The sequence below is a fragment of the Amblyomma maculatum genome, chromosome 11 (assembly GCF_055883805.1).
Source record: "Amblyomma maculatum isolate TAMU_Amacu chromosome 11, ASM5588380v1, whole genome shotgun sequence".
NCBI classification, from domain to species: Eukaryota; Metazoa; Arthropoda; class Arachnida; order Ixodida; family Ixodidae; genus Amblyomma; species Amblyomma maculatum.
In genome coordinates this window covers 16,866,530-16,893,980 of record NC_139354.1, presented here as the reverse complement: position 1 = coordinate 16,893,980, position 27,451 = coordinate 16,866,530, and the positions used below count along the sequence as shown (strand labels likewise).

The 27,451-nt window shown below is 43.6% G+C and overlaps 1 protein-coding gene across 1 annotated transcript; it reads left to right on the top strand.

The window, feature by feature from the left end:
• The first annotated feature begins 323 nt into the window (after positions 1–323).
• TrpRS (Tryptophanyl-tRNA synthetase) lies at positions 324–25,875 on the top strand. Its single transcript, XM_084584541.1, has 8 exons — positions 324–662; positions 859–967; positions 5,629–5,748; positions 8,508–8,690; positions 13,124–13,337; positions 17,454–17,627; positions 22,321–22,461; positions 25,349–25,875. The coding sequence occupies exons 1-8, from the start codon at positions 518–520 to the stop codon at positions 25,511–25,513; spliced, it is 1,251 nt and encodes a 416-aa protein (XP_084440667.1). The 5' UTR covers positions 324–517; the 3' UTR covers positions 25,514–25,875.
• The last annotated feature ends 1,576 nt before the right edge of the window (positions 25,876–27,451 follow it).

Below are 27,451 nucleotides of genomic sequence, written 5' to 3'. Positions count from 1 at the left end.
AATAAGGACACGTGAGAGCTTGTTGTTAGTAAAATTGTTTTTAGCTTTGATTGCTTTAAAACGATAAACTTCTAATTTTACGTCGATTTTTATTTGCGTATTAACACAGTAAGTAAACCATTAGCGCTGCAACAAGAAAAAAAAAAACGCTGTTTTTACTTATCTGTTATTCTGTCATCTGTAGGTTAAAGTCGTAAACGTTTTTTGAAACTTTTTACAAAAAAATTGAAAATAAATATTTACCTTACTTGCCTATAGATAGCGCCATATTATTGAATTTGAATTCATTTCGGCAAGAACGCAATCAGATAAGCTTTGCCACGCTTTGCGAGGTCAACTAGGTACTGCGACGGAAAACGCTTCGTCTACTTTGATGCGCGTGGTCGAGTACGTGGTCCGTGGATGAGCCGAGTGACAATATTTTTTGCGCCAGTTTGCGTGTGTGTAGTACGTGCGCTTTTGGGAATTGCACTCTCAAATCTTCTGAGTGGAATTAGCTTACCGATTGCCAGCCGCGATGTCGGCGTGCATGGCTGATATGTCTCAACTTTCCTTAAACGAATGCGGCGACCAAGCTGACTCAAGAGGCGATGAAGACGTGGTGAATCCTTGGAACGTGGTTAGCGCTTCGGCGACAGGCGTTGACTACGACAAACTCATCGGTGAGCTGTCCTGGTGGTTCCTTGTGGTGAAGTTTGCCGCTATTTAGCCACCAGTAATCGATTTTAGGTGCATACTGCCGCCCGTCGTGTGTTCACTCGTCGCGCTGTCATTTCATTCATGGTAACCATTGATAGAAAGAGCGGAACCTCCGCCGTATGCGTTTAAACTGTGGTGGTCTCGCATGTTCTGTTTCAGTTAAATTCGGCTCGTCCAAGGTGACGCAAGACCTCGTGGACAGAGTTGAAGCTCTCACAGGGAAAAAAGCTCACCACTTTCTTCGGAGGGGAGTCTTCTTTTCTCACAGGTGCGTTTGTGTAGGTAACGCCTTTATGACGATCTGCCGTACTTTTTCTTTCTTTTTCTTTTTTTTTGTAATTCTAACGGCGATCGACCTCCATTTCGCTGTAATGCATGTTTTGCACTGCGGTACAGTGCTTTCGAGCTATGTTGGTTTTGAATACATGGTGCAAATATTCGTAAGTTACGATTGTTTACATAGCTGCCACTACTGTGAGTCTTCGATCCTTTCGCGTAGCACGCGAGCTGTTTGTGTTTAATTCTGTAATGCTATATGCCTCTGCGCTTCCCTTTTCAGAATGGCATAGCCTGGAAAATGTATGACCATATACATATAGTTCCACGTATGTGACGTAATGAAAAGTATGAGAAAAATGGCTCTTATTATTTCCAGCCGTGGCGGGCCGCGTTTCGATAGAGGCGGAATTAAAAAGCTCGTGTACTGTGCAGTGTCAGCGTACTCTAAAACATCCCAGGCGGTGAAAATGATGTGGGCATTCTTCATAAGGTTGCTTTTGAGGCTACACTTCATAAGAAAAACCAAACTTTCCTTTGCCTTTTTATATCTACAGTGATAGCTGTGTCAGGCAATTTCTCAGGGGTAGATGGCAATGATGTCGAAGGGCAGGTATGAGCCATATAAAAGGGAATGTGTAATTATTTTTCAGTTATGAAATGTGATGACAGTTACGCTGTTTAGCTAGCAAAAGATCCATCACACAGCCTTTGCCCTTAAAAGCAGGTTGTTTGTATTGTCCAGTTGTGGTGTACCCGAGTCACTCAACACGCGGTAAACAGTACGACTCACATGAGCAACATGAGCACGTTTATTGTGACTGCATATTATACCTGTGATACACGGGCATCTTCGAATGACATTCGAGTATACTGGCATTCGAGATTTAGAATGACATTCAGACTCAGCGGGCTCCCGCGATGCTACACGACAGTTTCCAAACTCATTCGAAAGTTTCAGCATTCACTCACGGTATTGTAATGGAGCTGCTGCTTCGAGTTTCCCTTCTGTACATTCGCTTCTCTTCAGTTTGTACAAAGTACAACGGCACAATGACAGTGGTTCCCATGGTCACGCTAGTCACGCTAGACCGACAGCAACACAAACGTTTCCAACAGCTGCATATTATTGTACTGTGAAATGTTTTTCGGGCAACTGACACGGACGGCAGCCCTTCATGTGCTAAACAGATCACGGTGGCTTCACGGAAACTTTAGGTTGGCGAGGCGAGGGCGTGACGACAGCGCTTGTATCTACGTTATACATTATAAATACAAGCGAAACGAGCGGTTATATCTCACACTTGAGCACTCAACTATGTGATAAACACATGTGAAATGATCGCATTTCATTTGATGGCGACTCTTTTTCCCCACGATAGCCTTTTGGTGATTCTCCAGAGCCAGTGCAGAAGTTTTAATGAATGCAAATGACCATCGAATGTAGTTTTGGCACTAGTGTTCTGAAATCGACTATTGGTTACATGGCAGGACGTGCACACAATTAACGGAAAGCGTCGATGTGACCCTGACTGTCGAGCAGGCGGCCAGCGAAGTCGGAAACTTCACTTGCGGATGACAAATAAGGCCATTGCAGTGAATGCGAACGGTCACTGCACATACTTCTGGCTAAAGCGATCTATGTCACGTTAGATAAAGCCGGGAGAATCAGCGAGAAGCCCTGATTATACGCGACGTCACCAAACCAACTGTAAAGTGCTTTCAAGGTAGGCGATCGCATCAGCACTTCCTACAGAGTTGTCTTACTGTGTAAACAAGCAACAGTACAAATGGTTCGAAAGAGAAGATAATACTTCGTAACAGTACAGCGCAACCTGCGCTTCATGTCAGGTAAACGAGCACTGGTTTTATATGCCCATCGATGTAAACATGCATACTGGAACGCAATCGTCGCATCGGCGCATTTGTGTGCAGCTTTTGCACTCACGCGGTAAACACCAAGCTGTGTAATATTATCTTCAAGCATTCATTTAGCCAGTACACAAACTATTCGAGAAACAGGCAGCAGAATGCAAGCAGCAGATATCGAAATCAACAACAGCAGAAGCGAAGCAGACGCGATACCTTGCTGCCATAGTCACGCAGCCCGGCTGTGGGCGGAGCAAAGTGATGGCAACCTGCTATTGGTCGGCGCTTGCTGTGTTTGCGTTTTCAAGGCATTCCAAAATCTCTAATGCCTTTGCATAGCTCATTCGACTCGAATGCAATTTCAGACGAATGCCTTCGAAACACGCTGTGTAGAAGCGCACGTTCGGCATTCGAGTCGAATGACATTCGGTTCGATCGAATTGCCTGTGTAGCAGGGATATTAGCTTCGTTCTCCCCCGTGAGGCCTCACCACAGTTACCAGACGCATTTTTTACATTGGCCAACAATTTGCTTTTAGAAGGTTAGCTCTACTGCATTCTCTTGCGAGCTTTGCGCTATTCCTGAACCTAGTGCCTCATGCATTCCACAGATGGCGCAACATACTCGTGCGATGCATGTTGTTTTATCTTGCATCGTGCAGCAAATATCGTCGTCTTCATCGCTGTGCACAGGCTTGAGAGCACTATGCTATCAACATGGCCGATCACGCCTATGTGCAAAACTGCAGCACACTCTCGCACTGTGCATTGAACATCAGTGTCTTCGTGAGCGAGCCGAGATCAAAGGGCAGTAGCGACTGCGGCTGATGGCTAACATTCATGAAACTTGGTTCAAGGATAACTAAAACTGTGCAATTTTTTTCTCATAAATTGACAAGCAATGTTTTACTGCATATGTATCAGAGTGTTAAGTTGATGTACCTTTGATCGCATGTTTTTACTGACAGCCTGTGTTTACCTGCTAGGCAAAAAAAAAGTGATCATAAGGTGGGCTTGGGCAAAGGTACCATCTCTTTTACAAAGTTGTCACACTTTGGAATGCACACCCGCTGCGGTGGTGCAGTGGTTGGATGCTCGACTTCTGTGCCCAAGGATGTGGAATCGGGTCTCGGCCGCAGCAGCTGCTTTTTGATGGAGGCGAAAAGCTTTGGAACCTGTTTGCTGTGCGATGCCAATGCACGTTAAAGAACCCCAATTGGTCGAAATTTCTGGAGTCCTTCAGTCTAATCTCTCATAGCCTGAGCCGCTTTGGGACATTAAACCCTACAAACCAAACCAAACTCTTTGGAATGTGCCATTTGCTGCTGACAGTTGGCACTTGCTCACCTCAGGTGATAGGGAAAAAAAAAGGTTTATGGGTTTCTCTCTGTTTTCTTTTCTCCCGAGTGCAGGCGATACTCCGGGACAGAGAAAGGAAAGCCTGAAGTGCAGAAGAAAGCGTGCGATGATTTACTGGCGGAATCGGCGCTCACTAACACTGTGCCTTCTAAAGCATCTTGCAAGCCTGTTAAAAAAAATAAAAAAATGTGTATTTAAGTGAGCACAGTCTCTGGTTAAATGGAGGATGACAACTTTAGCTTCACTTTGGGGCTTAGCAGTTTGCTAAGTGAACACAGTTCACCTATGTCAATGCAGTGTACCAGTTTATCAGCCTAGTTTATGTAAGGAAAGTTTTAGAGTTAGGTTTGTAGGTCGTTGGGCAATGGATCATGTTCATCGGCACACCTGGAGGTCGGTTTGGTTCGCGTCTTGAGATCACCTTATTATTATTTTTTTTTTCTGTACAACCCATCACGTCACCCCCACCCTGGTCAACCAGCCAATCCAAAACTAAGTGGATAAAATGGTGCTCACAGAAAGCTGTCAGTCTGTAAAGTAAAAACTGTGCTGGCAACAAAAATTCTGGAAGGAAACGTGCGCTCAGCAGCGAGGTCTGTGTGTCACGCTCCCCGTTCATTGTTCGCTAGCGGTTTATGGCCCTTTTCGAAGAAGCCATGTTTTTGGATGGTTGGAAGGTGTACCGCATCGCCAGATGATGACACATGCGAGCCGTCACACTAAAATCACGCGCCTGATGGTTTTTTTTTTCATACCTTGTCGATGGCCGGCGGAACGCAGACGCTTTGTGTATCTGTACAGCGGCACGGCTGGGGGTTGTGACATATAAATGAGTTTTTATTACTGCACTGCTGTTTGAGAGAATGGGTCTCTGTGCCATCTCTCCTAAGGGAAGAGCTGGAACGAATTCCTGGAATGCACATGTGCCATTGGCTATTTCAAATTGGAAGGCGCCGATTAGCTCACTTTCTCTGTTGGTCACTAATGGCTGTTTCAAATTGGAAGTCACCGATTGGCTCCACAAAACACTTTCTCTATTTGTCACTGATGGCTATTTCAAATTGGAAGTCGCCAATTGGCTCCCATAAACACTTTCTCTATTGGTCACTGATGGCTATTTCAAATAGAAAGTCGCCGATTGGCTCCAACACTTTTTCTATTGGTGACTGAGATGGTCCCCCATAATGCTCGGAAAAGTGATTTGATGTGTGGGTAGTGTAAATAAACTTAGTTGTACAATTGTGCCAAGAAGTCTGCCCATCCTGGTCATCCTTGTGCAACCTGTCACACCCAGAGAACCTCATCTCCACTGCGAGGCCCCGACGTTGCAATAACAGCAGCAGCCAAGTCTAACTTACAGGCGCTAACAATTAACGATCTTGTGAAATTGAAGTGTCTAAATATTTTCATCTGCTTTTTTTCCCAGGGAGCTGAATGAAATCCTCAACACGTATGAGCAGAAGAAGCCATTCTACCTGTACACAGGGAGGGGTCCCTCATCGGACGCCATGCACATCGGTCACCTGATACCATTCATCTTCACAAAGTATGTCCCGCTTATCACAAGCTACAAACGCCGCGACTGCTGAAAACAAATGCCAAAGGTTCCGCTAGTAACACTTTCACACCTTGGTGGCGGGGAAGTTGAGAAGTTACAAGGCAGGTGTCTAAAAAAAAATGTTTTTTTTTAACGATGTGTAAGACTTTATATAGATATGCACTTTGTTTTTTCCTGCGGCTGCTGAATAATTTACAATTGAATTGCTTTCTCTGACCTGTTTTAGTTTCGGTTTCAACAGCTGAGCGATGACTGTGATGCCAAGGTCAAGTCTAGGTCACGTGAGGCATAAAACCGAGCAGTGATACAATCGCTACTTTTTCACCTGTTATGATTCCTGCTCTTACGGTAGGCTTGCTTGCTAAAGTAACAGAAGAAGCGTCTTTTAGTGCAGTCAGTAGGACCGTTTTGAAACTGTGTTAACTCCAGAAGTAAAACCAAAACTCTGCTTGTAGCCAGAAGTAATGCATTGTGTAGCATCGGTTAAATTTTCAGTAAACAATGGAAACTTTGATAGTGTTTAAAAGTTTATATATATATCTATATATATATATATATATATATATATATATATATATATATATATATATATATAAAGGTGTGCGAGTATTGAAATTTTTGAATAAAAATCAACTATGAATATGGGAAAAATAGTTTGCGTCAGTAATTTTATGTGATGAACATGTGTAAGATGGATGTCTGCGTTAGAGGTGACATTGAAGTAAGAACGACATTTTTTTCCCGGTTTCGCTGAGCGCTTCTGTTTACGCAGACTGTCACGAAGACTCTCTTCACACGCACAAAACTAAAATGTCCCTTTTCACAAAGTGGTCCCGTCGCATTTTGAGCATATGTCAATGCATAGCCCATGTGGTCAAGCGTTGCAGTGAAGGGTGCAGTGTAGGGAAACTTCAGTGAGTTCTAACGGTGTATTCGGTAATTTTCGAATACCAGGTTTTTGAATGCGAATGCAAATCGAGTAACAAACATGTTTGATAAATATTCAAAATATGCACTGTTGTGAAGGAAACGGCTCAGCGGCATCTCTGTGGGACTAGTGGAAGACAGTGAAGAGAAAAAGGCCGGGAGTGCATGTTCTCATTCGGACATTGTGCGGTGCGTGTCCTTATTTCACCATGACCGTTGAACCCTGTAAATAAGCCCTCCTCCTTACAATCGGTTACCAGATGGCCCAAAATAGTTGAATTTGATTCTTTCAACTTAAGTTGTAGGCCAGTATAGGACAGGCATTTCAGAACGGTCTCTAGGCGGGGCAGATGGATCGGGAAGTTAGAGGAGAGAGAACGACAATGTTGTCAAGGTAAGAAAGGCAAGTTTTCCACATCAAGGTGCGCACTACCTTATCCATAGTGCTCTCAAATATTGTCGGGGCGTTGCACTGTTCGAACACCAGGACGTTGAATTAAGATAAGCCATCCGGAGTCACGAAAGCTATCTTAGGATGGTCAGATCTGGCCATTGGAACTGGTCAGTAGTAGTTTTAGTGTAAATGCAGCAATGAATTCTGTGTCATGTAGGCAGTCAAGGACATTGTCAGTCTGAGTAAGCGAATAGACGTCATTACGAGTGATCTTGTTTAGTTAGTGATAATCAGCACAAAAATGAAAGAGTGGTCCTTCTTGACTAAAATGACCGGAGAAGCTCAAGGGGTTGTGGGAGGCCAAATGACACAGCACCTTAGGATGCCGTTGATATGCTCCTTGATGACTCGATTTTCGGTGGAGGAAACTTCGGTAAAGGTGTTTACAGAGTGGAACATGAGTATCAATGTCTATTGCATGAGTGACATTCACGTTTTGGCTGAGTGCTTCAGCAGTGTTAGAAGCCGAGATGACGGAATTTTAAGGCAAAGCAAGTAGGGCTGAGGGCATTCAGCATCAGTCCACCGGACGAGGGGAAAAGGTCTACCAGATTGATGTCAGCCTGGGCTGGCAGTTACTAGCAAGTAGCGTAAAATGAGAGGAAAATGGATTAGAAACTCGTTTTTTTAACACTGTGGTCCACAGCGAGCACAGCAAACGATAGGAGAAGGGAATTGCGAGAAACGAAAACGTCTGACGGAATGACTAGAATAGCAGAATTGGCCATAGGGTTACAAGACAGTGTGACGATGACAAAAGGGTGCGAGAGCACGTCAGTATTTTTGTGATGTATAGTTTCTACACTCTGGTACTGCAGTGTCTACATGCAGATCGGGTAAAGTAAAAAGGTAAACCCCGGCGCATGCACAGTCGATAACGGCGCTGTACTGGGACAGAAAATCCCGACCCAGGATGATGTCATAAGGGCAAGATGACAGGAAAACACATTCAGCAGTGTACAGAATGTACTGGATGTAAGAACGAGCTATGCACATGGCTAATGGCTTAACTGGGCCCACTGTTGCAGCACGGAGAGAAATGCCAGACAGCGGAGTAATCATAATACGCGGTGAGTGGCAAAGACGGGGATCAATAATGGAAGTGGTGGCACCAGTATCAACAGGGGCTCTTCGCGCCTCTTCACGCACAAATCCTTAGATCTTGTGGAGTAGTGAGGAATCGGTGATGGCAGTCAAGTTTGACAAGGGCTCATCTGGTTGTTGAGTAACAGTGCGTTGTCGTCACTGCTCGTTGAAGCTTCGGCACACATGGCGAGCGAGCTGGGGTGCGGAATGCTATTGAGTGGTTGCACCTAAAATGGTTTTGAGGCCTAACTGTGTTGACCAAATACTATATGCTTTGTAGGTGGCTTCAAGATACCTTCGATGTTCCTCTGGTCATCCAGCTGACTGATGACGAAAAGTTCCTCTGGAAGGACATGACAGTGGAAGAGGCGGAGAAGATGGCTCACGAGAACATGCGAGACATCATTGCTTGTGGCTTCGATCCCAACAAGACATTCATCTTCACGGATTTCCAGTTTGTTGGGTGAGCTTGTGCTTACCTTCCGTAGACTTCTCTCTTCTTTTTTATACAGTGGAAGCTATTATGGAAGTCCGTCCTTAATCATTGTAGGACCAAAGGCCATTGTAGATTTTGGCACTGCTGTGAACCGATTCAATCAAGCAAGAATTGCAGTGGGGAGAGGATTCAACAACGCCATCGTCTAGACAGGAATGGACAAAACTGCTCTCATTGAATGTTTTGTTCACATATTGTCTAGTTAAGGCAGTCATTGTTTTCTCATACCCAAACACGGGGAAGTATCGATTCACGCTGTCTACCAGTGTGGTGGGAAATTCATTTAATTATTAATAATGTATGTGGTAACAGCTCGGCTGTAAGGGCAGTATGTGCAATTTTTTTTATGGCCTGTGGAAGTATTTGTAACAAGGAGTTGAGAAAGAGATTACAGGTATAGAAATATAAAATTTTTGGGTCCTGAGCAAATGCAAATGATAAAAAAATTTGGTCTGAATCGAACAGAATAGTTTTGGTTCACATGACCTTGTGACGCTGAAGACAAAGCACCGGTTGGGGAAGTGCAGCATTCAGGATGACACACAGCCCTCGCGTATCGGTCCTATCGGACTGCAAGGCCTTTGATGTGCTCAAATACTGGCACTCACAAAAATGAAACCATGTCGTTAAACACCCCAATGCGCGCACTGCACTGAATGTATTTCAATTGTGCGGGCTTGGTTCTAGCCCTTGTTTCTGTCTAACACTTTTTTTCGGTGACTCTTGATGGTTTCTAGCGCGATATTTCACCTTCAGCTTGGACGAAAGAAATTCATAAACTCTATACGATTAGGAGGCTCTGATAGTTTGATTAGAGAAAGCGCGGTGCAAATTCAATTGTATAGAAAGCGCTGTCCGAGAAACTGTTCGAAGTTTTGAATATTTGCACGTTCCTAGGAAAAATGAGAGGGTCTTTTAGATGTCTTTTAAGAAGAGACTGGCAAAAGCCTACCCTTCCTCTCCTATCATTTGCCTCTGATCATTTGACTCTTATCGGCATTCGTTGCAGTGCTACATATATAAAACTGGTTTACAGGAAAGGATAAGCGCAGTACCTGTCGCGCATTCTCCGGCAAGTGTGAGTTTGGACAGTACACTATCGCTCCTGTCGCGTGGCGTTCCTTGGCGCACGTTCAAGTGTGGGACTGCAGAGGGCGGGAAAGCTAGACAATAACGCATCTCGTGGAATATGATAGATCTCTTGCACAAATTCTGCACACAGGATTTCATTCGCTTTAAAAAAAGACAAAAACGCATCTCGCAGAATCGTGTTGAATATGATAGAGGTCACGCACAACTCTTGCACACAGGATTTCGTTTGCTAAAAAAAAAAAAAGCTTCCTCGACGTGCTGTTGGTGGCATTTTTGTGGTGGAATCATGACCTCACCAAAGGGATAGGGCTCATCTGTTACTCTGACTGATTTGCATTCAGCATGTCCTCTACAAATTTTGTTGAGAGTAGGGTGGCGACCTTTGATTATGTCTTAGTGAGCTTAGCAGCATCCACCAAGAGGAAAGTGTGTAGGAGTTGTGCCTTGCTTGTGCTTGCCTATGAGGCAGGAAGGCTGTTGAAAGATGTGGTTGTACAAGAAGGCTTGAAATTCAGTTCAGAACAGCGCAGCAAGCTGCAGAAAGAAAGGTTGTAGATGTGGCATTAAGAACTGAGGGAGAGAGCAGAGCGGGTCCGGAGACCGCCATGAGCTGTTGACGGGCTAATCGCTATCGAGAAGTGAAGAAATAGGCAGGCTGTATAATGTCACAAGCAAGACAACCAATGGCTTCTTATACTTACAGAGTGGACTCCACGTGATGGCAAGTGAAGTGCAGGGGGGTGGGGGGAGGAAGAAGTCAGATGGGCAGATGAGATGAAGCTTACAGGGATAAAGCAGCCACAGATAGATGGCACAGAACATGGTTAATGGCAGAGATGTGGAAGAGGCTTTTGCCGTAACGTGGGTACAGTGAGGCTGACAATGCAGTAGAGGCCTGTTAATGATAATGTATTCTGTTAAAAATGTTGAAAAAAAACAACTGAATATTCAAGAAAATATTTTTGAAAATGAAACACGATGGCATTTATTGGCACTTCCCTAATATTGCAAATCAGAGCTTGTCGGCTGAAGAGGATTTTTTAATGCTTGTGGGCCTTTGTCCGTAGTTGTGTTGCCTCTGAAATAAATTTTTGATGCGAGAAATACAAAGTAGTTCAGTTCTTTTTTGCCATAGTCATTTTCAGATGCCTTGGCACATGGCTGGCAGCAGGCACTGAGGAGACGTCATTTTGGCAAGCAGCTGTAGCTGCTGGTGTTCTGTTTTATTTGTGTTGCAAGTCGACGGGTTCAGCCTCTTAGAACTTCATCAGCCTCGCAGTGGTGGTGCATTGGTTGAGGCACTCTACTGCTGTTCCCAAGGATGCAGGATCAAACCCCGGCCGCATTGGCCGCTTTTCTTTGGAGGCAAAAAGCGAGGAGCCCGTGTGCTGTGCAATGTCAGTGCATGTTAAAGAACCCCAGGTGGCCGACATTTCCGGAGCCCTCCACTACAGCGCCTCTTATAGCCTGTGCTGCTTTGGGACTTGTAAACCCCATTGACCAAATCAAACCAGATCATCATTGTACAGAGGTAGCGTGTTTCAAGAGCGGCTTCTTCACGGTGCCTCCAATTGGGGACGAAAGTTTTCTTCACGTGATAGCATTGAATTCTTCATTCTCTGGAAAGCCCGGTGTCGGCGTTGTCACCATTGGCATTGTGAGCAAAAAATTATGGGCATGGCTCTGGCAGGTGGAGCCGATACGGTCGGGTACCACTTGGTTGTTGGCTCTGTGATGTCATATGACCACATGACATGGCTGATTTGGCAGGAGCTGCCAACTCGTGCTTCTCATTTCCAACTGAAGGGAGGCTGAGGGGAATCGATCCCTCCAGAACCATTGCGTTTCCAGCCAGACCCCTAGGCCAAGTAAGCATGTTTGTACGGCTTGGTTAAGCGAGGTTTTAAATCTCATGTCGAGGGGAATATCATAATATGGTTACTTACGACTGTTTTCTCAAGAGTATGTGTGAGATAATAGAGGCACGAAATGAAGGGCTTAGTTATGAAGCAAGTTGAAAACTGCACGTAAGCAAATCAGGATCCGTTGAGGGGAGCCGTTAACGCTATAGCATCCGACCCTTAAATGAGGAGAAGTCACCCTTGCCGCTGCACTTCTGCTCTTTGCTCATGCTGGTAGGCTTCGCCCGCTTGCATGTTTATGCACATTCTGCTGGTCGCCGACATAATCATAAAAAGGAAAGCTCAGGAAATCGTGAACATACATGCTGGTAAATGAAATTATCCAGGAGCCTGTTAATCAAAAGAAAAAAAAAAGATTTGCAGCTGCAAGGCATTTTTATTGATAATTTTGAGGGCATAAACCGGGGAATTGCACGGACTGAAAGTGCCTCATTGTCCCCTACAGCTTTTGGGGACCACTCACTGTTCTGGCAAGTGCGTGACGGAGCAAAATGCCTAGCTGTTTCCTCAGAGGAAAAAAAATGACATTATAGTCTTCCAACAGCACCCAAGTAGCCCGCCAGGGTATGCACTTTTGTCATTTCCAAGTGGCCCAGCATTTGAAACAGGACGTCACGACGCGTGCACATTTCCACTTATTAATTTTTACTCGTGTCTATAAAATTTGCTTGACGATTGCGACATTTGGTAAAGCGAAATTACAGTGTAGCTGCGTAGGCATTGGAATAGTGGAGGATTTTGTAGGGAGCACAATTTTTAAATGTGGCAGCACTTTTTCTTGGCAGTTGTGGCATGCCTCTGCGGGGCCAGAGTGTGTTGCCAACAGCGGTCACCTTGTAGCAGAAGCACACCACTCTTGCCCTACTCTCCTCCTCAACTTTCCTGCTCCACTCCTTTCGCTATTGTACTTTGATCCTCCACTGTGCTCTGCACTAGCTTTCTTTCATCTTCCATTGTGCTCCTCATTTGCTTTGCCGGTTAAGCTACTGAAGCCAATGCTGATGCACATGTGTCTTAGCCACTATACTGGGTCTTCCAAGCTGTGGCAGCTGTCATACATGTGCTGAAGAGTCCACCTTTTGAGCTTTCTAGACAAATCTTTGGGTGACCTTACGTGCTTAAGACCAGTCAGATTCATGTGTGTATGTGCAAGGTGTTAACTTTTCTATCAGTAATGCAGTCATAATTTCAAGCCCTCTGTTTTTTCCTAGCAGTTGCAAGGCTTTGGTTACTGCTGACCATTTCCTTGCCATTTAGGGCAAAGGCTTTGCTTTTCCCGTGGCTAGCTTTAGCCGCACGTGTAAGCGTGGCCAACAAAATGCTTGGAACCTATTAGTTTTGTGCGGGGATGATTGTCATTCCTTTGTCTTGCTTACCTTCTGCTAGGAGCTGTCCTGCGTTCTACAAGAACATAGTGAGAATCCGCCGCAGCGTCACCTTCAACCAGGTCAAGGGCATCTTTGGCTTTGGTGACAGCGACTCCATCGGCAAGATCAGCTTCCCAGCGGTCCAGGCTGCGCCAGCGCTCAGTTCTTCTTTTCCCTTCATATTTGGGGAGAAGAGCCGCATTCCTTGCCTCATCCCCTGTGGAATCGACCAGGTAAACAACTCCGTTCACTTCGTTAGTCTTCGACTGTTCGTCGGCGATGTACAGTCACTGACTGATTTCTCAAACATCCAATTTTCTGGACCTGCCTGATTATTCGGGCTCCGCCATGGTACCGTCACTCGCTCCATAGACCAAAATTTTGGACGTTTGAAACTTTTCTTGTTCGATTTTCAGGACTTTTTCTCTCGATCGCAGATCATCAAAAGCTACAAAAAATTGGCACAACATCGCTGCCATTTTGTTTTTGTGAAACCTCGAACCCGCGTTGCATGCATCCCACATGCCTGCTATACTGTCGATAGTAGGCACCGTTAGCTGTGGTAAGTCAGTGACCATACCCATTACTCCTCGAAATCGGGCAGCCTGCGTCGCGGCTCTTGCTCCACAGTTCTGTCGTGCGGCAGCTCCGCTTCATGAAGGACGGGTCAGTAAGCGAGAGCGTGCTTGTATCATGTGACCAAACATCACGACTCAACATTACTGGAAATAGTAATGCAACGTTGGTCACGGCTTGCGTGTAGCTACGAGTGAGAGAGCCAGTGGCCAATGGTGGCTGCGAGCATATTCACAGCAGCACGCGTCCGCTTGCAGACGGCGATGCGCTAGCGTGGAGGAAAGAAAAAATTGCTCGCTTCTTGAGCGTCCTGAAAAGCACCCGCTGCCATTTGACAACCTCATATTGCAATACACCTGGGTGTTCCAGAGAGCTCGCGAGACAGTGTAGCTTTTTTTTTTCATGCGAGAGAAAAAAGGCATTGATGTAGAGTCACGTGGGAGCAGCGAGGCTCCATACGAGCTAGTTTGGTGGTGTCCTGCGCCTTCTTCTGTTTAACATCATGCCGCTTCGACCGTTGCGCGGTTTTCCCGTCATTGCCGCTGCTCCGGAGAGGTGACGGCTGTGAGAATTAGGAGGTTGATACAGAAATAGATTGACTAGTTTTTAAAGCTGCTCGGTAAATAAAGTTATGTTTTTATTCTGAATTCGTTTTTCTTTTTTTGGACTGCTTGATTTTCCAATTGCTTTTTCACCCCGTTGAGGGTCCAAAAAAATCGATCGGTGACTGTATAGCAATTCTCCTGACAAGGCTCTCTGAAAGGAGGAGTGGAATATAGGATCTGGGGTCGTACTGACCAAGATATCACCTCATAACTCTTTTTGGGGCTTGTGTTCTTTTAAATTGGCATGGAAACTTTCACGGTCTGGTTAGCACCAAGCATGTTTAAAACCATCGTTCCATAACTGACTTATACAATGGACTCTCAATAACTGCACTCGTTTAATTCTGATTGACGGCAAATCGAAGCTATCACTTGAGGGGTGTCAGACTCACACATACTTTCTGTTGGCAAGAAATTACCTGGTTTCAAGTGGTTAATTTTAACTTGAACTGGCATGGGCTGCTTTTACGCCCGATAACTGTTTCAATGCTTTCTAACCATCATCTTAATATCAAGTATCCTCTTTGGCCATTACTTCCAATCTCTGCAAACTGCAGTCATACTGAGCGGCCAGACTGTGTGCCTGTCAGCAGTCGGGTGAGGTTAGGTGTGTAAGGAATAGCGCGCAAGATAGGATATTCTTCCTCTGCATTTGAATGTGAGCATGTCTAGGCAGCAGGTATACTCTGTCCTGTTATGCAGAAAGCGTGAGCTGGGGAGATGAAGTTGGCAGTAGAGATTAAGCAGCAGGATAGCCAGTGTGGTACCGGCCTTTGTTAAATGGGCTTATTGTATGCTGAGGACCAAACTCTGTAAAGTGACAAAACTTTGATGTTCATGCTTTGGAACTCAAATAAGGGGATAAGAAAAGGTACACCTGTTAACACCTCTGGTGTAGTGATGAAGGCGGGGCTGGAAGTAAATTAAGTCGCAAAATCAACAGCATTGTTACAAAAAGGTGAGGGAAAAAAATATATAAAAGCAAAATTTCCAGAAGGAAGCCCGCACTGCTCTCTTGCATAAGGCACAAAGACAAATCAAGTGTTCCTGAGCACCTCTCCTTTTGATTTTGTTTTCAAGAAGGCTGAGAAAATTGCCCTCAGAAATATCGCAGTGAATGAAGAATGCAGTACAGCGGTGCAATTTCCATTTCGCGCCTGGACGTTTGCGCTGCCTACTTTACTGCAGCTTTGAACATTTTTTGATTTTGCTTCCGCAAAAGTCTACAGCTTGCAGCTGGTGAAGTGCACGTGGAAGTACCTGCACATGTGTGTGTTGTGTGTCCTATCAGCAGCACATGAAGCATGGAAAGGATACTTGTAATTTGACTTCAAGATGCTACTCCACTAGCTGCTGGAGGAGAAAAACAGACGGGATGCTTTAACATTTCGACAATGCAGTCTTTGCTCCTTTCTAATAATAAATAAATAAATTAGTCTAATAATTGCTAGTATTCTGCCTCTGTCATCTAGCGTTTTCTCTTATTCTGGTCCTAACTTAAGTGGTCTTGTTCGCGCTTCGTTGTTGCGGATACCATGCCACCTGTCAAGAATACAAAAAGCCGAATACAGTGAACTCTCATTACTACGAAGACCACATTAACAAATTTTGAAGATATCCCTAGCGGATTTCCTATGTTTTCAATGCAAAACTATTTCAGAACTACAAATTTTAATATAACATATATTTCAGATTAACGTACATATTTTATTTTCTCTTCTATATAATCTAGGAACATCATTGCTACGAATTCGACCAAAATTAACAGTGCCGCAGCTCGCAACTCTTGCGTGAAACAGAAACCGCCGTTTCTGTGTGTATGGTCTGTGGGCTGTAGCTATCATCATCAGCATATCTAGGGTCAGCTCCTAGTGCCACCACAACACTGTGCTTTAATAGGCAGTGCCAGCAGGCTTAGCTGCCTGCCTTTTTTATTCCTCTTGTGTGTGTTGTTCGCCGGTTGCCCGTTCGTGCCATTCGCGCGTGAGGGGAGTTTTTTTTTTTTTATTGCGAATTATCTTATTGCCAAGCTTGCATGAAATCTGTTAGTGATTGTAGCCAGCGAAGTGCAAGAAGATAGGAATGCAGCTTTCGCTGAAAGGAATAGGCGCAGGAAAAAAATCGAATCGGCCTCTGCAGACAGCTAGCATTGCAGCTTCAGGGAGCACTGAAGATGAGGTCATTCGAGCTCTTATGTTCTTTTGGCACATGGACAAAGTCCATACTTTCATCACTGTGTGCAATCACGCATCCGTTGAGGTGTTGCGCAAAGTGGAAGGTGTATGTGCTTTAGTGGTGTGCGGTCGTGTTTGCTGCACGCGACAGAAGAAAATTATTGGTTTCTTCAAATAAATTAGCTTTGAAGTTAGTGTAACATTTTCATTTGAGGTATTGCTTGTCTACACACGTGCCTACTGCCAAGGTACGTCATTTTCATACCTACGTTTGACCACTGCCTTATAACTGGATATTTTTCATTACAACAATATTTCAAAATAACGAATGATTTTGTGCCGTCTCGTGGGATTCGTTATATCGGGATTTGACTGTATCTGAATGAATGGGAGTTAAATTGACGAGATTTCACCATGTAATATTTTGTAGGAAATGTGCGCGAGGAGCAGATCATTTGATTCATTGGATAGCAAATCGGGCAATCCTCACTAAAGAAATTGGAAGGTCTTTTCTTGATGTTTGGCACTGTTTAGGAGTTAAAAGTACAAATCTTGGCACAAATTCTTAGCCATACGATGACCTGTCCCTGGTGTAATGTAGTGAAGACGTTTTGACTTGTCCCTGGTGTAATGTAGTGAAGACGTTTTGACTTGTCCCTGGTGTATTGTAATGAAGCCTTTTGCCTGCCATCCCACTGGGCATCACCGAGCAATTGTCATATTTATTTCTGAAATTTGGCATTTATGATATTGAGGAGATTATGCAGTAGCCAGTAGCTTGTAATATATCAATGTTTATTATAACAAGGTTAACCTCTATGGCCTTCCATAAACTTTTTGACAATAGATGTACATTGACTGTGTGTAAATCATTTGACCGTGAGGGGTCAGGATTACTATTATTTGCAGTAGTACCTAGTTCTGACCAGTGGCTCTGCTTGTTGCTGGCCCTCCTCCTCCTCCCATTTGTCCCGGTGATGTGGGTGGTCACCAGGACCCTTACTTCCGGATGACCCGGGACGTGGCTCCCAAGCTGGGCTTCCCCAAGCCTGCCCTGCTCCACTCGGTGTTCTTCCCGGCACTGCAAGGGGCCCAGAGCAAGATGAGCGCCAGCGACCCAAACTCGTCTATCTTCCTCACGGACACGCCGGCCCAGATCAAGAACAAGGTGGGCCGATGGAAAATGTGCTGAGAGGGACAGTGTACATAACCTCGATTTTTGCCCCAAGTGTCTTTTGTGTGTTACAATATTTTTGAAAGTTTTAACCTTCTGAGTGCCTAACATTTCTGAAAAAAATTTTCCCCTCTGTGTCACGTTTTTTGAAGTCGACTTTAAACAAGCAAAATTGTGAAAGTCCAGAAAAATGGGCGAAAAATAAATAGGGAGAGTATTACAGTCATAGCACCAATCAAACTAAATGGGAAAACAATGGCACCCCGTGAGTGTCGATAAGTTGAAAGAGTGCCAACAAAGGTAAAAATCAGCCTTCAAGGGCCTCTGCTAACATCCCAACGAAGATGGAGATCAACTTTCGTGTTTCCATTGCGATTGCGCGGAGAAAACGAAACCGCTAGGGCCAGTCAGTGCAAACGATCTGTAGCTTGAGTTCTTTTTATTTTTATTTTTTTTTTTTTTGCTGCAAGATGGTAGCGTAAACAATTTTGCTACATTTCTCAAGTCCTAGAAGGCGAACACAGGCCTCCTCTGGCATCTCAACAAAGGTGGAGATCGAGTTTCGCGCCACTGTTGTGATTGCGCAGAGAAGCCGAAACTGTGAGGGTGCACCGCCGCAAACAAAGCGCAGCACGACGGCCACAGTCAGTTTTCTTTTTCTCCTAAAAATGGTAGCATAGACACTTTTTATTTCTTCTTGTACATTCTACAAGATAGCAGCACCTCTGAGTTAGCGCATCTCTTCAAAAGGCCACGAAATTTCAAACGCGCACTCAGTGCAGTACGCTTACGGCGAAAACCCCGCAGCACAGAATTCGGCCGCAGTACTCTTATGGCAAAAACACTCAAAGAGTCAAGGTAGTGCATGCAATTGTACAACTATGGCATGGTGGCCAATTATGGCCCAGGCTCTAGAAATAGCAGGGAGGAGATCAGTAGAGTTTGCTGAACGAATTAATTTGTGGGTGATAAGTGCCTTTGTCAGCAAGTTGAAAAACTGGAAGAGGGCATGGAAAGCCATAATGGGGTGATTGGAATTGATGTAGATTGCATATTGACATCGTGCAGGGTGTGTAGGTCATCAGGAAGGTACGGTATAATGCTATAGGATGGTGAAGTCTCGAATTACTCTAGACTTGAAGAAGGAACAGAGGGATTGCGAAGGAAGAAGCCCACCAAGGAGTTGGTGGTATGAGGGGAAGTAGAGGAACTGAGGATCTTGCTATAGAACAGGCATTTGGCTTTAACCAAGAAAGATCACCTTACTGGAGATGCAATGAAAGATAATTTCAGAGACATCATTAAAGAGTGCACGGCAAAAGTAGGTGGTAAGCTAGTTTTGATAGAACACTAGTAAACTTTTTAAGGAGATGAAGGATCTGATTAAGAAACATTCAAGCATGAAATCCCGTAACCCAACAGACTGGATTGAACTGGCAGAGCTGTTAAAGGTAATCAGTAATCATAAGGTAACCACGATATCTATAATATGGGAAATATTGGGCATGCGTTAAATATGGTAGTAGCCTGAAAGCAATTAAGAGAAAACTGGGCATATGCAAAAATCAGATGTATGCACTGAGAGGCAATGCGGGCAATATCATTGCCAATATGGATAAAAACTTTATGCAGCCGAGGAGTTCTGCACTGATCTGTCCACTAGCCGACTTAATCAGGATGATAATGAGAATGGCATTAGTGCAGAAAAGTTAGATGTTCTGCCGTTGACAAAGAACAAAGGGAAGAAAGGCTTAGAAGCAATAAAAGGGGGAAGCAGCTAAGGTGGAACAAAAGGGAAATGACTGGAAGAATCAGATTGTGATGGAGCGTGTTTGGCAAGTATTCGCAGATTATGACCAGCAGCTTACCGGTATCGCTCAAGAGGAAAGTATACAACTGTTGTATCTTACCTGTACTTACCTATGGGGATGAAGCATTGAGGTTAACGAGAAAGGTTCTACTCAAGTTGAGAACGCAGAGAGAGAGCTATCGAACGCAAAATGGTAGTTGTAACGTTAAAAGATAGCAAGCGTGCAGAGTGAGTCATAGAAATAACTTGAGTTAATGACGTTTAGTCGAAATTAAGGAGAAATGGTCATAGGCAGGACTAAAAGAAGGCAACCGTTGGTCTCTAAGGCTAATAGGCTTGATCCTAAAAAAGGACGAGTGTAGCAGGGGGCGGCAGAAAGTAAGCTGGGCAAACGAGAGGTGGAAGTTTGTTCAGATTAATTGGCTGCAGCTGGCACCAGAATTTGTTAATTTGAGTGATATGGGAGGGGCCAACTTGACAGGAGCTGGGAACTCAGGCAGCTCCGTTTGGGATGTAGGGCGAGTTGGGAATCTAATCCATAGTACGGGGCCTAGACATACGTTAGTGTGCTGTGCGCCAGCAGTTCCCCATAGAAAAAGGTGGCTTCGTTTGCAATGAGGGCCACCAGTTGCCGATTGAGGATGCTGTGAACAGAGTGTGATCATTATCACCATCATTGTAAACTAGTATGCAATATTTGGCGTCAACGTTTTTCTACTTTGTATCTGTGTTATGTTTTTTTCTTGGACTGGCTAAGAACTTTTGATTTCTTTCTACAAAGGAAAATGGCTATATAGCCTCAGAAGACAGTGTTGCTTAGGAGATAATTTTGCTTAGCATACAATATGCTTAGAGCAGCTGGCCTGGCATTGCCTTGTTCATGAGTGCGCAATTTCGTTGGTGCGTGTCATTTTTGGGCTTTTCATAATGTGACAGTGATTACTCATGGCAGCAGTGCCCAGGTAAGGTGGCGTTTCAGAGAATGAACATACTTTGTCTCAGTGCACTAGAGTGGATACTATTCAAGCAGTCAAAGCACCTTTCTTAATGGACCCAGAGGAAAGTGGACCCTGTACAGCTCATACCCTCATACCGCCATAAAAATAAGCATACTTAAAGAAATAATCGGAAATTCGTGCTCGCTTAAGTGGCAGCTGTAGCTTGACAAATCGCTGTGAGCATCTCTTTCAGTAGCACGTATGCTAGCGGCAGTCCTTTTGGCGTGCACGAAACTGATCAGGGACTTGATGAACTGCAGGACATCACTAGCCTAGCCTTGATGATCAATGTAATCATAGAGTGTGGATGCCCATATTTTTTTCGCAAGGCTTTCAACCTTGAAACTCTGCCAGAAATCCTGATGAATCTGCTGTTTCATCTCCAGAGCTATTGCGCCATCTTCCATGGACGCACAATCGGCGATAGTGATGCCGATACGGCTGCACCCTTTGCACGGCTACAGAAGGCGATTGCGATGATGATAGTGCTCATTTCCCTACGCTGTTCCGTTCTCGCCGCTTATGTAGAGTTTTCACGTCATTCTCTTCTTAGTATTTAATTTTTTTTAGCAAACATTTTTCAGGTTTATTATGTGGTGGCGAGAAAGCTATCGTTGCATTTGATATACAGCCAATAATCGATTGTTATATCTAGTTTATTATTATATAGGGGAAATGGAAAAACTGATAATGACCAATAATTTGATCGTTATAAGCAATTTATTGTTATATCTGGTATCATTATAAGTAAACTGCAGGGCTTGATGCCTATAAATGCTAATCTGCACTATTTTGTAGTGAAAGTCTCAATTTTAAAGGCCTTTGTGCCGATTATATGTTTTCCTGAATGATACATTTTTTTCTGTAATTTTTAACAAGCATATCAATGCGATTTTACTGCATTGTACCCACAGGGACGCTTGTGTACCAAGTCGTACATGTTACTCCCAGGCTGCACAGACACATTTCTATGGCATAGTCAAAGTGGGACTTTATTTTTCTATTTCGAGTTGTCTGCCGCATAATATGGTAGTGACTGTATGCTGATAAGTGCGCGAGATAATAGAGGCATGAATTGAGGGATTAGTGAATGAACAGCTAGAACTGTTTCTGTAGGCAAATGAGGACCCACAAGGGGATCCGCAGGTGTGTGCCATTAATGCTGTTGCATCGGACTCTTAAAGATAAGAAAAAAGTGGGACATGTGCTACAGCACCTTGAGTGACATTCTTGACTTTGTGGTGCTAAAGGGGCAAGCAGAGTGTCATTCGTGGTAACAAAATGACAAAAATGTCATCGAACAACTAGTGGAAGTTTTAGAAAGGTAGATGGAGAATCAAGAACTTCTCAAAGTAATCATTTGATGCAGTAGAACGAATAAAATGAACCTAAATGTATGTTTGATGGCAAAAAAACCCGATAGATATAGAAGAAAGGTTAAGGCCAGCCAAGGCGACTTTCTAGCCCCTTCAAAATTTTGGCAAGAAACAAGATGGCCACTTTAAGAGCAGTTGTTTTTGATTGTTTACTTTTGTGGTGTTGCTTGTTGGTATAACAAAGTGATCTGTCTTAAATGCGATGCTACGGCAAGTAAAATTAAGTTGAGTGCTTTTGTGATGTGTGACATTTTGTGCCCTCGAAGTTGCTACTAGCAGGGCTGCACACAAGGCCAGCAAAGTGGGTTCTTGGAATGCACTCTAATCACAGTGCACTCTTCTTCGAGTGACTCTCCACCTGGTCATTTAGCTCATTAGAGTGGTCCTATTGTGCACTTCTATGCAGCACTACCAAATCTACGATGAGTGTAGAGGCAACCCTTTTGGTTTAGTTTAGGGGCCCAATTTTTCTTTTTTTTTTTTTCTCTTGGGCATTTCTGCAGATCAACAAGTATGCCTTCTCTGGAGGCGGCGCTACGGTCGAAGAGCACAAGGAGAAAGGAGGCAACTGTGACGTGGACATATCATACCAGTACCTCCGCTTCTTTCTCGACGATGATGAGAGGCTAGAGCAGATACGCAAGGTATGTATATGGTTTGCTACTAAGCGGTACCAGAGACTAAATATCAGTGTTCCTGGGTATTGATAAGTTACTGCATTCTGATCGCAGAGAGAGATGGATGGATTTACTGAAAGGAAAGGCAGAGAGGTTGGCCCAGAATGTTTAAAATCGGCCCTGCTACTCTGCACTCGGGAAGGGGATAACACAGAGAGAGCACTCTCACTTAAGCCTTCTTTAAGCCGAAGAAGATCAAAGAAACTAAATACAGGTGTTGCGATTGGCGATTTTGCAAGAGAAGTGCGTGTGTTGACGCTGATTTTTTTTCATAACTGTGTAACTTGTTTGAACCAATGGAAAGAAAATTTCTGAATCCAATTTTTTTCCCGATAAATGTGTCTTTTGCTGTTGGACAAGTGTCGAGGTGGCCAGAAAAGGCAACATAATCAGTTTTTACCCAGAACAAGACGTTAGCATCGCTTTAAAGACAGGCAGTCGCTTAGCTGAATGCTTTGCTCTGAAGTTTATTTTTGCTTTCAAATCTCACGTAGAGTCATTGCGAACTCCTGCCTGCTGTTTTTACAAGCAAAACTTTGCCTTGAACAGGGTTTGGATATTAGTACTGAGTTTCCTGCTGTATTTATGGTTAGAATGTTCCACTGCCCACACCTTGGATGTGTTGAGCATTAATGCGAGGATCCGCCGCGGTGGTGCAGTGGTTAGGGCGCTCTACTACTGTGTCCAAGGATGCGCGATCGAATCCCGGCCCCGGCGTCTGGTTTTCGATGGAAGTGAAAAGGAAGGGGCCCGTGTGCTTTGCGATGTCAGTGCACATTAAAGAACTCCAGAGCGCTCCACTATGGCGCCTCTTGTAGCCCGAGTCGCTTTGGGACGTTCCGAACCAAACCATTAATGTGAGAAGGACTGCACCTGAGAGCAGTGAACCTTCAGTTTGCACGCATTTAAGTGGTATTTGCCTTTTTATTGCTTTCAGGATTTGTTTGTTTTCTTAACACTAAACTTTGTGAGTGTTTGGGAAAAAATTATATGGCAGTTACAGGAGGACTCATTCGGTCACCGAAATGTCGCACTCCTGCAATTTCGAGCCGTTAGGAACACGAAGAAAAAAGCAAAGGTTGAAATTATTACCAAATACTGCATGAAGATTTGAAGATAAATAAGAAAATGTACTTCCACTCACCTGCTAACATAGCGCCAGGTTGAATCATAATGCAACCATACGGCCGTACTTATTTCGCTTTTCTTTTTTTTCCAGATGCGATAGGGCTCTGGAATAAATTGCTTACTAATGTTGTACAAAGTTCCAGTAAAACAGCATTCTAGAAAAGTCTCGATCAATACTTCGATGAACTCTTAACATGTCGTCCCCCGTGCGTCGCATCCTATTACTTTGTATATGTGCTTTTTCGCTTTCTATGTCATTTGTTCCAGCTCAGCAGTTTTTTGAGATGGTGTTTGTATAATTCTAACTCAGTGTTCGTTACTGTATTCTGTCATTTGAAATTTTAGATGCATTATTGATTTTATAAGTATTGTTGATTCCCTCCCTGTCAGGACCCTCAGTACGGGTTAACAGTATGAATGAATGAATAAATAAATAAACGCTGGTCATGTGAACTGAATGGCCTCCAAGAGGTAGCCAAATAAGATGGCTTGCACAAGTTTCTTACATAATTATTGGGCATGTACGATATTCGAAATTTTGAATACGAATTGATTATGTTTATCAGATTCGTATTCGAAAAAAAGAAATGATATTCTGAATTTTTAATGTTCGAAAAGTACCGAGTGCACTGAAAATTTTCAAGTTCACCCATTTTATCGCACTGCACGCTCTACCGCAATGCTCGGCGCTATGCAGTGAAGCACCCTCAAAATGCTACGGGGGCCGTTTTGTGAAGACAAGCAAATCTCGAATGCAGACAAGCATCATACAGGAGTTCATTAGATAAAATTACCGGGATGTGAACAGTTTTTGACTGTTTCTACAGGCCTTATTTCATAATTCAAACTTTCGGTTAATTTGGACATTTTTTTCTTCTATTCCCTTGAATGCCAAATCAATGAGCTTGCTGTATTCAGCAGCAATATGACATCTCCACCCAGTTTAAGGCAGGTTCTGCCTGTACAAAAGACAGGTACAAGGAACCTTGTATAAAATTTATACGAATTTATGAATAATCTATACAGTTTTGCACAGCTCTAGTTTAAATTTTGTAGTACCACATGAGCTCTGAAATATGCAAGATGAACAGTGTTTGCTATATTTTAACTTTCCATTTTTTTTCCGCTCACCAGATATTTGTTCTATTCAATATTTGAAGGTATTTTTTTCTCATATTTGTTCTCGATTTATATTCGAAACTTTCAAAATTCGCACCCCCTGAATATTTATGCTTAAATTTTATGCTAGCCATAGATACCCAGACAAGGGATTGCAGGCCGTTGAATTTAAGGCTTCAGTCGTGAATTGATCTTTTCTTCAAAAAACATAAATGATACTCTGTGGTATCCACAGTTGTGGTGAGGCTAGGTATAACTGGTAAATTAAGTGTAGCCATGTTTATGCTCTCCGTTACGTGCTGTGGTGGTAATCATTACTACTGCCTCTTTAATTTTATTTATTGATTCCTTGCGGGCCCGAAGGCATTGCATTTGCTTGAGATTGTTAAAATGCTAGCGCAAGGCTAGTATAATGTAGAAGCCAGAATATAGGCCGTACTTATCTTTTAGAAAAAATGACTTCTGGCATGTAATGCTTACAAGCAGGATTTAAATGTAAATGAAAATAAATCTGTTATGTAAACTCGCTCATTTCATTCAGCAGCGTCTTCACCCAACATCCTAACCGCATTGAAAGCAGTAGTAATTTGTTCTTTTTTCTTGCCAGGACTACACAAGTGGAGAGTTGCTCACTGGCTACCTGAAAAAGGAACTTATAGGTATTCTTCAGAAGATCATCGCCGACCACCAAGTGGCTAGGAAGGCTGTCACCGATGATGTCATTTCCAAATTCACAACTCCAAGGCCACTGAATCTGAAAGGATCGACATAACGTGTTTCAGCCTAGGCTTTACATTCTTCTTATATATTGAATCAAATGCGAGAGCATTCACGTATTGCAGTGGCAAATTTGAGTTTTTGCCTGAGCACAGCAGGTCTTCATATTTTTTTGGCGCATTTGTCTACAAGGAATAATAATCGTTGTGAACTGAAAAGGATTGTGGAATCGGGACAGTGATTCCAACAACCTTAGCTCACTTCTGTGGGTTCACATGGAGACTGCCTCTTTTGCTGACAGCTTACCAGAGAAGATGGTGTTTAATTATTGATGCCACCTTGTTTTTTGAGGTGTATTGTGGGTATTTATTGTTGATCATGGCTTGATAATAAAAGCACACTGTGGTGTGTGAAAAATGCCTGTTTCATGCAGAATGCTTACATCCATGTAAAAGCTTACACAAAATGTTTTTTGGGATACTGAATTTTAGGGATATAGCCAACACTCTGTCCCATCCCATCATCCCATCATACCTTTAAGGGTATGATGGGATTAAGGCTATATCTTAAAAGGCATCCTATTGAATAGTCAATGTTCAATGTTTGCTTAATGTATTAAATGTGGTGGTTTTAAAACCATTAGCATATTTCAAAGGTCCTGATGATAACCTATGCTTAGTAGCAAGCAGTGCGCTTCGCCACATTGCACAAAATACTACTGGTGGTGTGGCAAGTATTTGTGACTTTGTCTTGATCTTGCTAAAGATGTGATATATTGGCCTCGAGATCGGACAGAATCGCTACCTTGCGGCGTAGCGGCGAACCCTACTCGGTTTGGATGCGTGTTCGCGTCGAGTGGCAGCCGAGAGTTATCTTTATGCATGTGTGCGGCGTGTACAAGCGTATTTTTTGTTTGTTTCGCGATTCCGGTGCGCTTTTCTTTACCTATATGCATCTTGCAAAAGAAATGTGAACAGGCTATCATACCACGTAAAAAAAACAAAAATTTGTCCATATCGAGTATGTCATGCTGGATAAGGACATCATCAGTTGGTCTGCGGCGCTTGAGATTCTGACGTGAGGCATCTCAAATGAAGCGGTGCTGTCGTTAGGTGCCGTATTAAAGCAAAACAGGTCGCTGCCATCAATACAACTCAATGCAAACGCTCAGAAATAGTATATTCCTGTTTCTGTTTGGAATCCCACACATACTGAAGCATATGCGACCGCAAACTGCTGCATAGCAGAGTGCAGTTTGAACAGGGCACTCTGTGTCATTTGTATGCATGATCAAATTGCTTGAGTACCTTCTTATTCTTTTTTTTTTGTTTTGCTTCTTTTTTTCTTTCCTTTTTTGCAGTTAAACCTTCGTCACTGTTTCTCAGTAGTAGGGTGCTTGACTGCTGAGCTCAGAACGGGGGATTTAATCGTGCGGAGTTGATGTGGGATTTGACTGCACGTTTAACAACCTCAGGTGGTCAGAGACACCGAAGCTCGCCACTACATTATTCATCATAGCCGATGTCGCTTTGTTGTGTTAAACCCCATGTGTTTTGTTTTTGTCTGTTGAAGGTTTCTGCGTATCCACAACAGGAGCAGTGCGCAAATTTTGTTTTAGAGAAATGCTCTTACGTTTGAGAAATATCTCTTCCCAGCGTTCTAATTGTTGCACTATATATATTACATGATACACCTAGATCAATGTACTTCACTGGATAGCCCGGCCATTAAAATCCCTTTTCAGTGTAAGTGCTACTGCAGCCTCGCGAACAAACTCGTTTCTGGCAAGGGGAGTAAAATAACTTTACACGGGCCTAACTATCTGTGTTTAGTTGGATATAGATACATATTCATAGTCGCATAATAAGAGTAACTCTTTCTTTAGTTCTTTTGGACAGTTATACATCTGACACCTGTTTTGCAGTAACCCTAATATTTTGCTTCGCATAAGATTGAGTCTCTGCCCAACGATTGCAGTGATAAAGAAGTCTTC

What these genes read in the sequence shown, in the direction of transcription:
- TrpRS (XM_084584541.1), top strand. Translation starts at nt 518, where the DNA reads ATGTCGGCGTGCATGGCTGATATGTCTCAACTTTCCTTAAACGAATGC. An exon ending in ACGGATTTCCAGTTTGTTGG is followed by an intron (nt 8,691 to 13,123) that starts GTGAGCTTGTGC and finishes ACCTTCTGCTAG; the next exon opens with GAGCTGTCCTGCGTTCTACA. An exon ending in GGCTAGAGCAGATACGCAAG is followed by an intron (nt 22,462 to 25,348) that starts GTATGTATATGG and finishes TTTTCTTGCCAG; the next exon opens with GACTACACAAGTGGAGAGTT.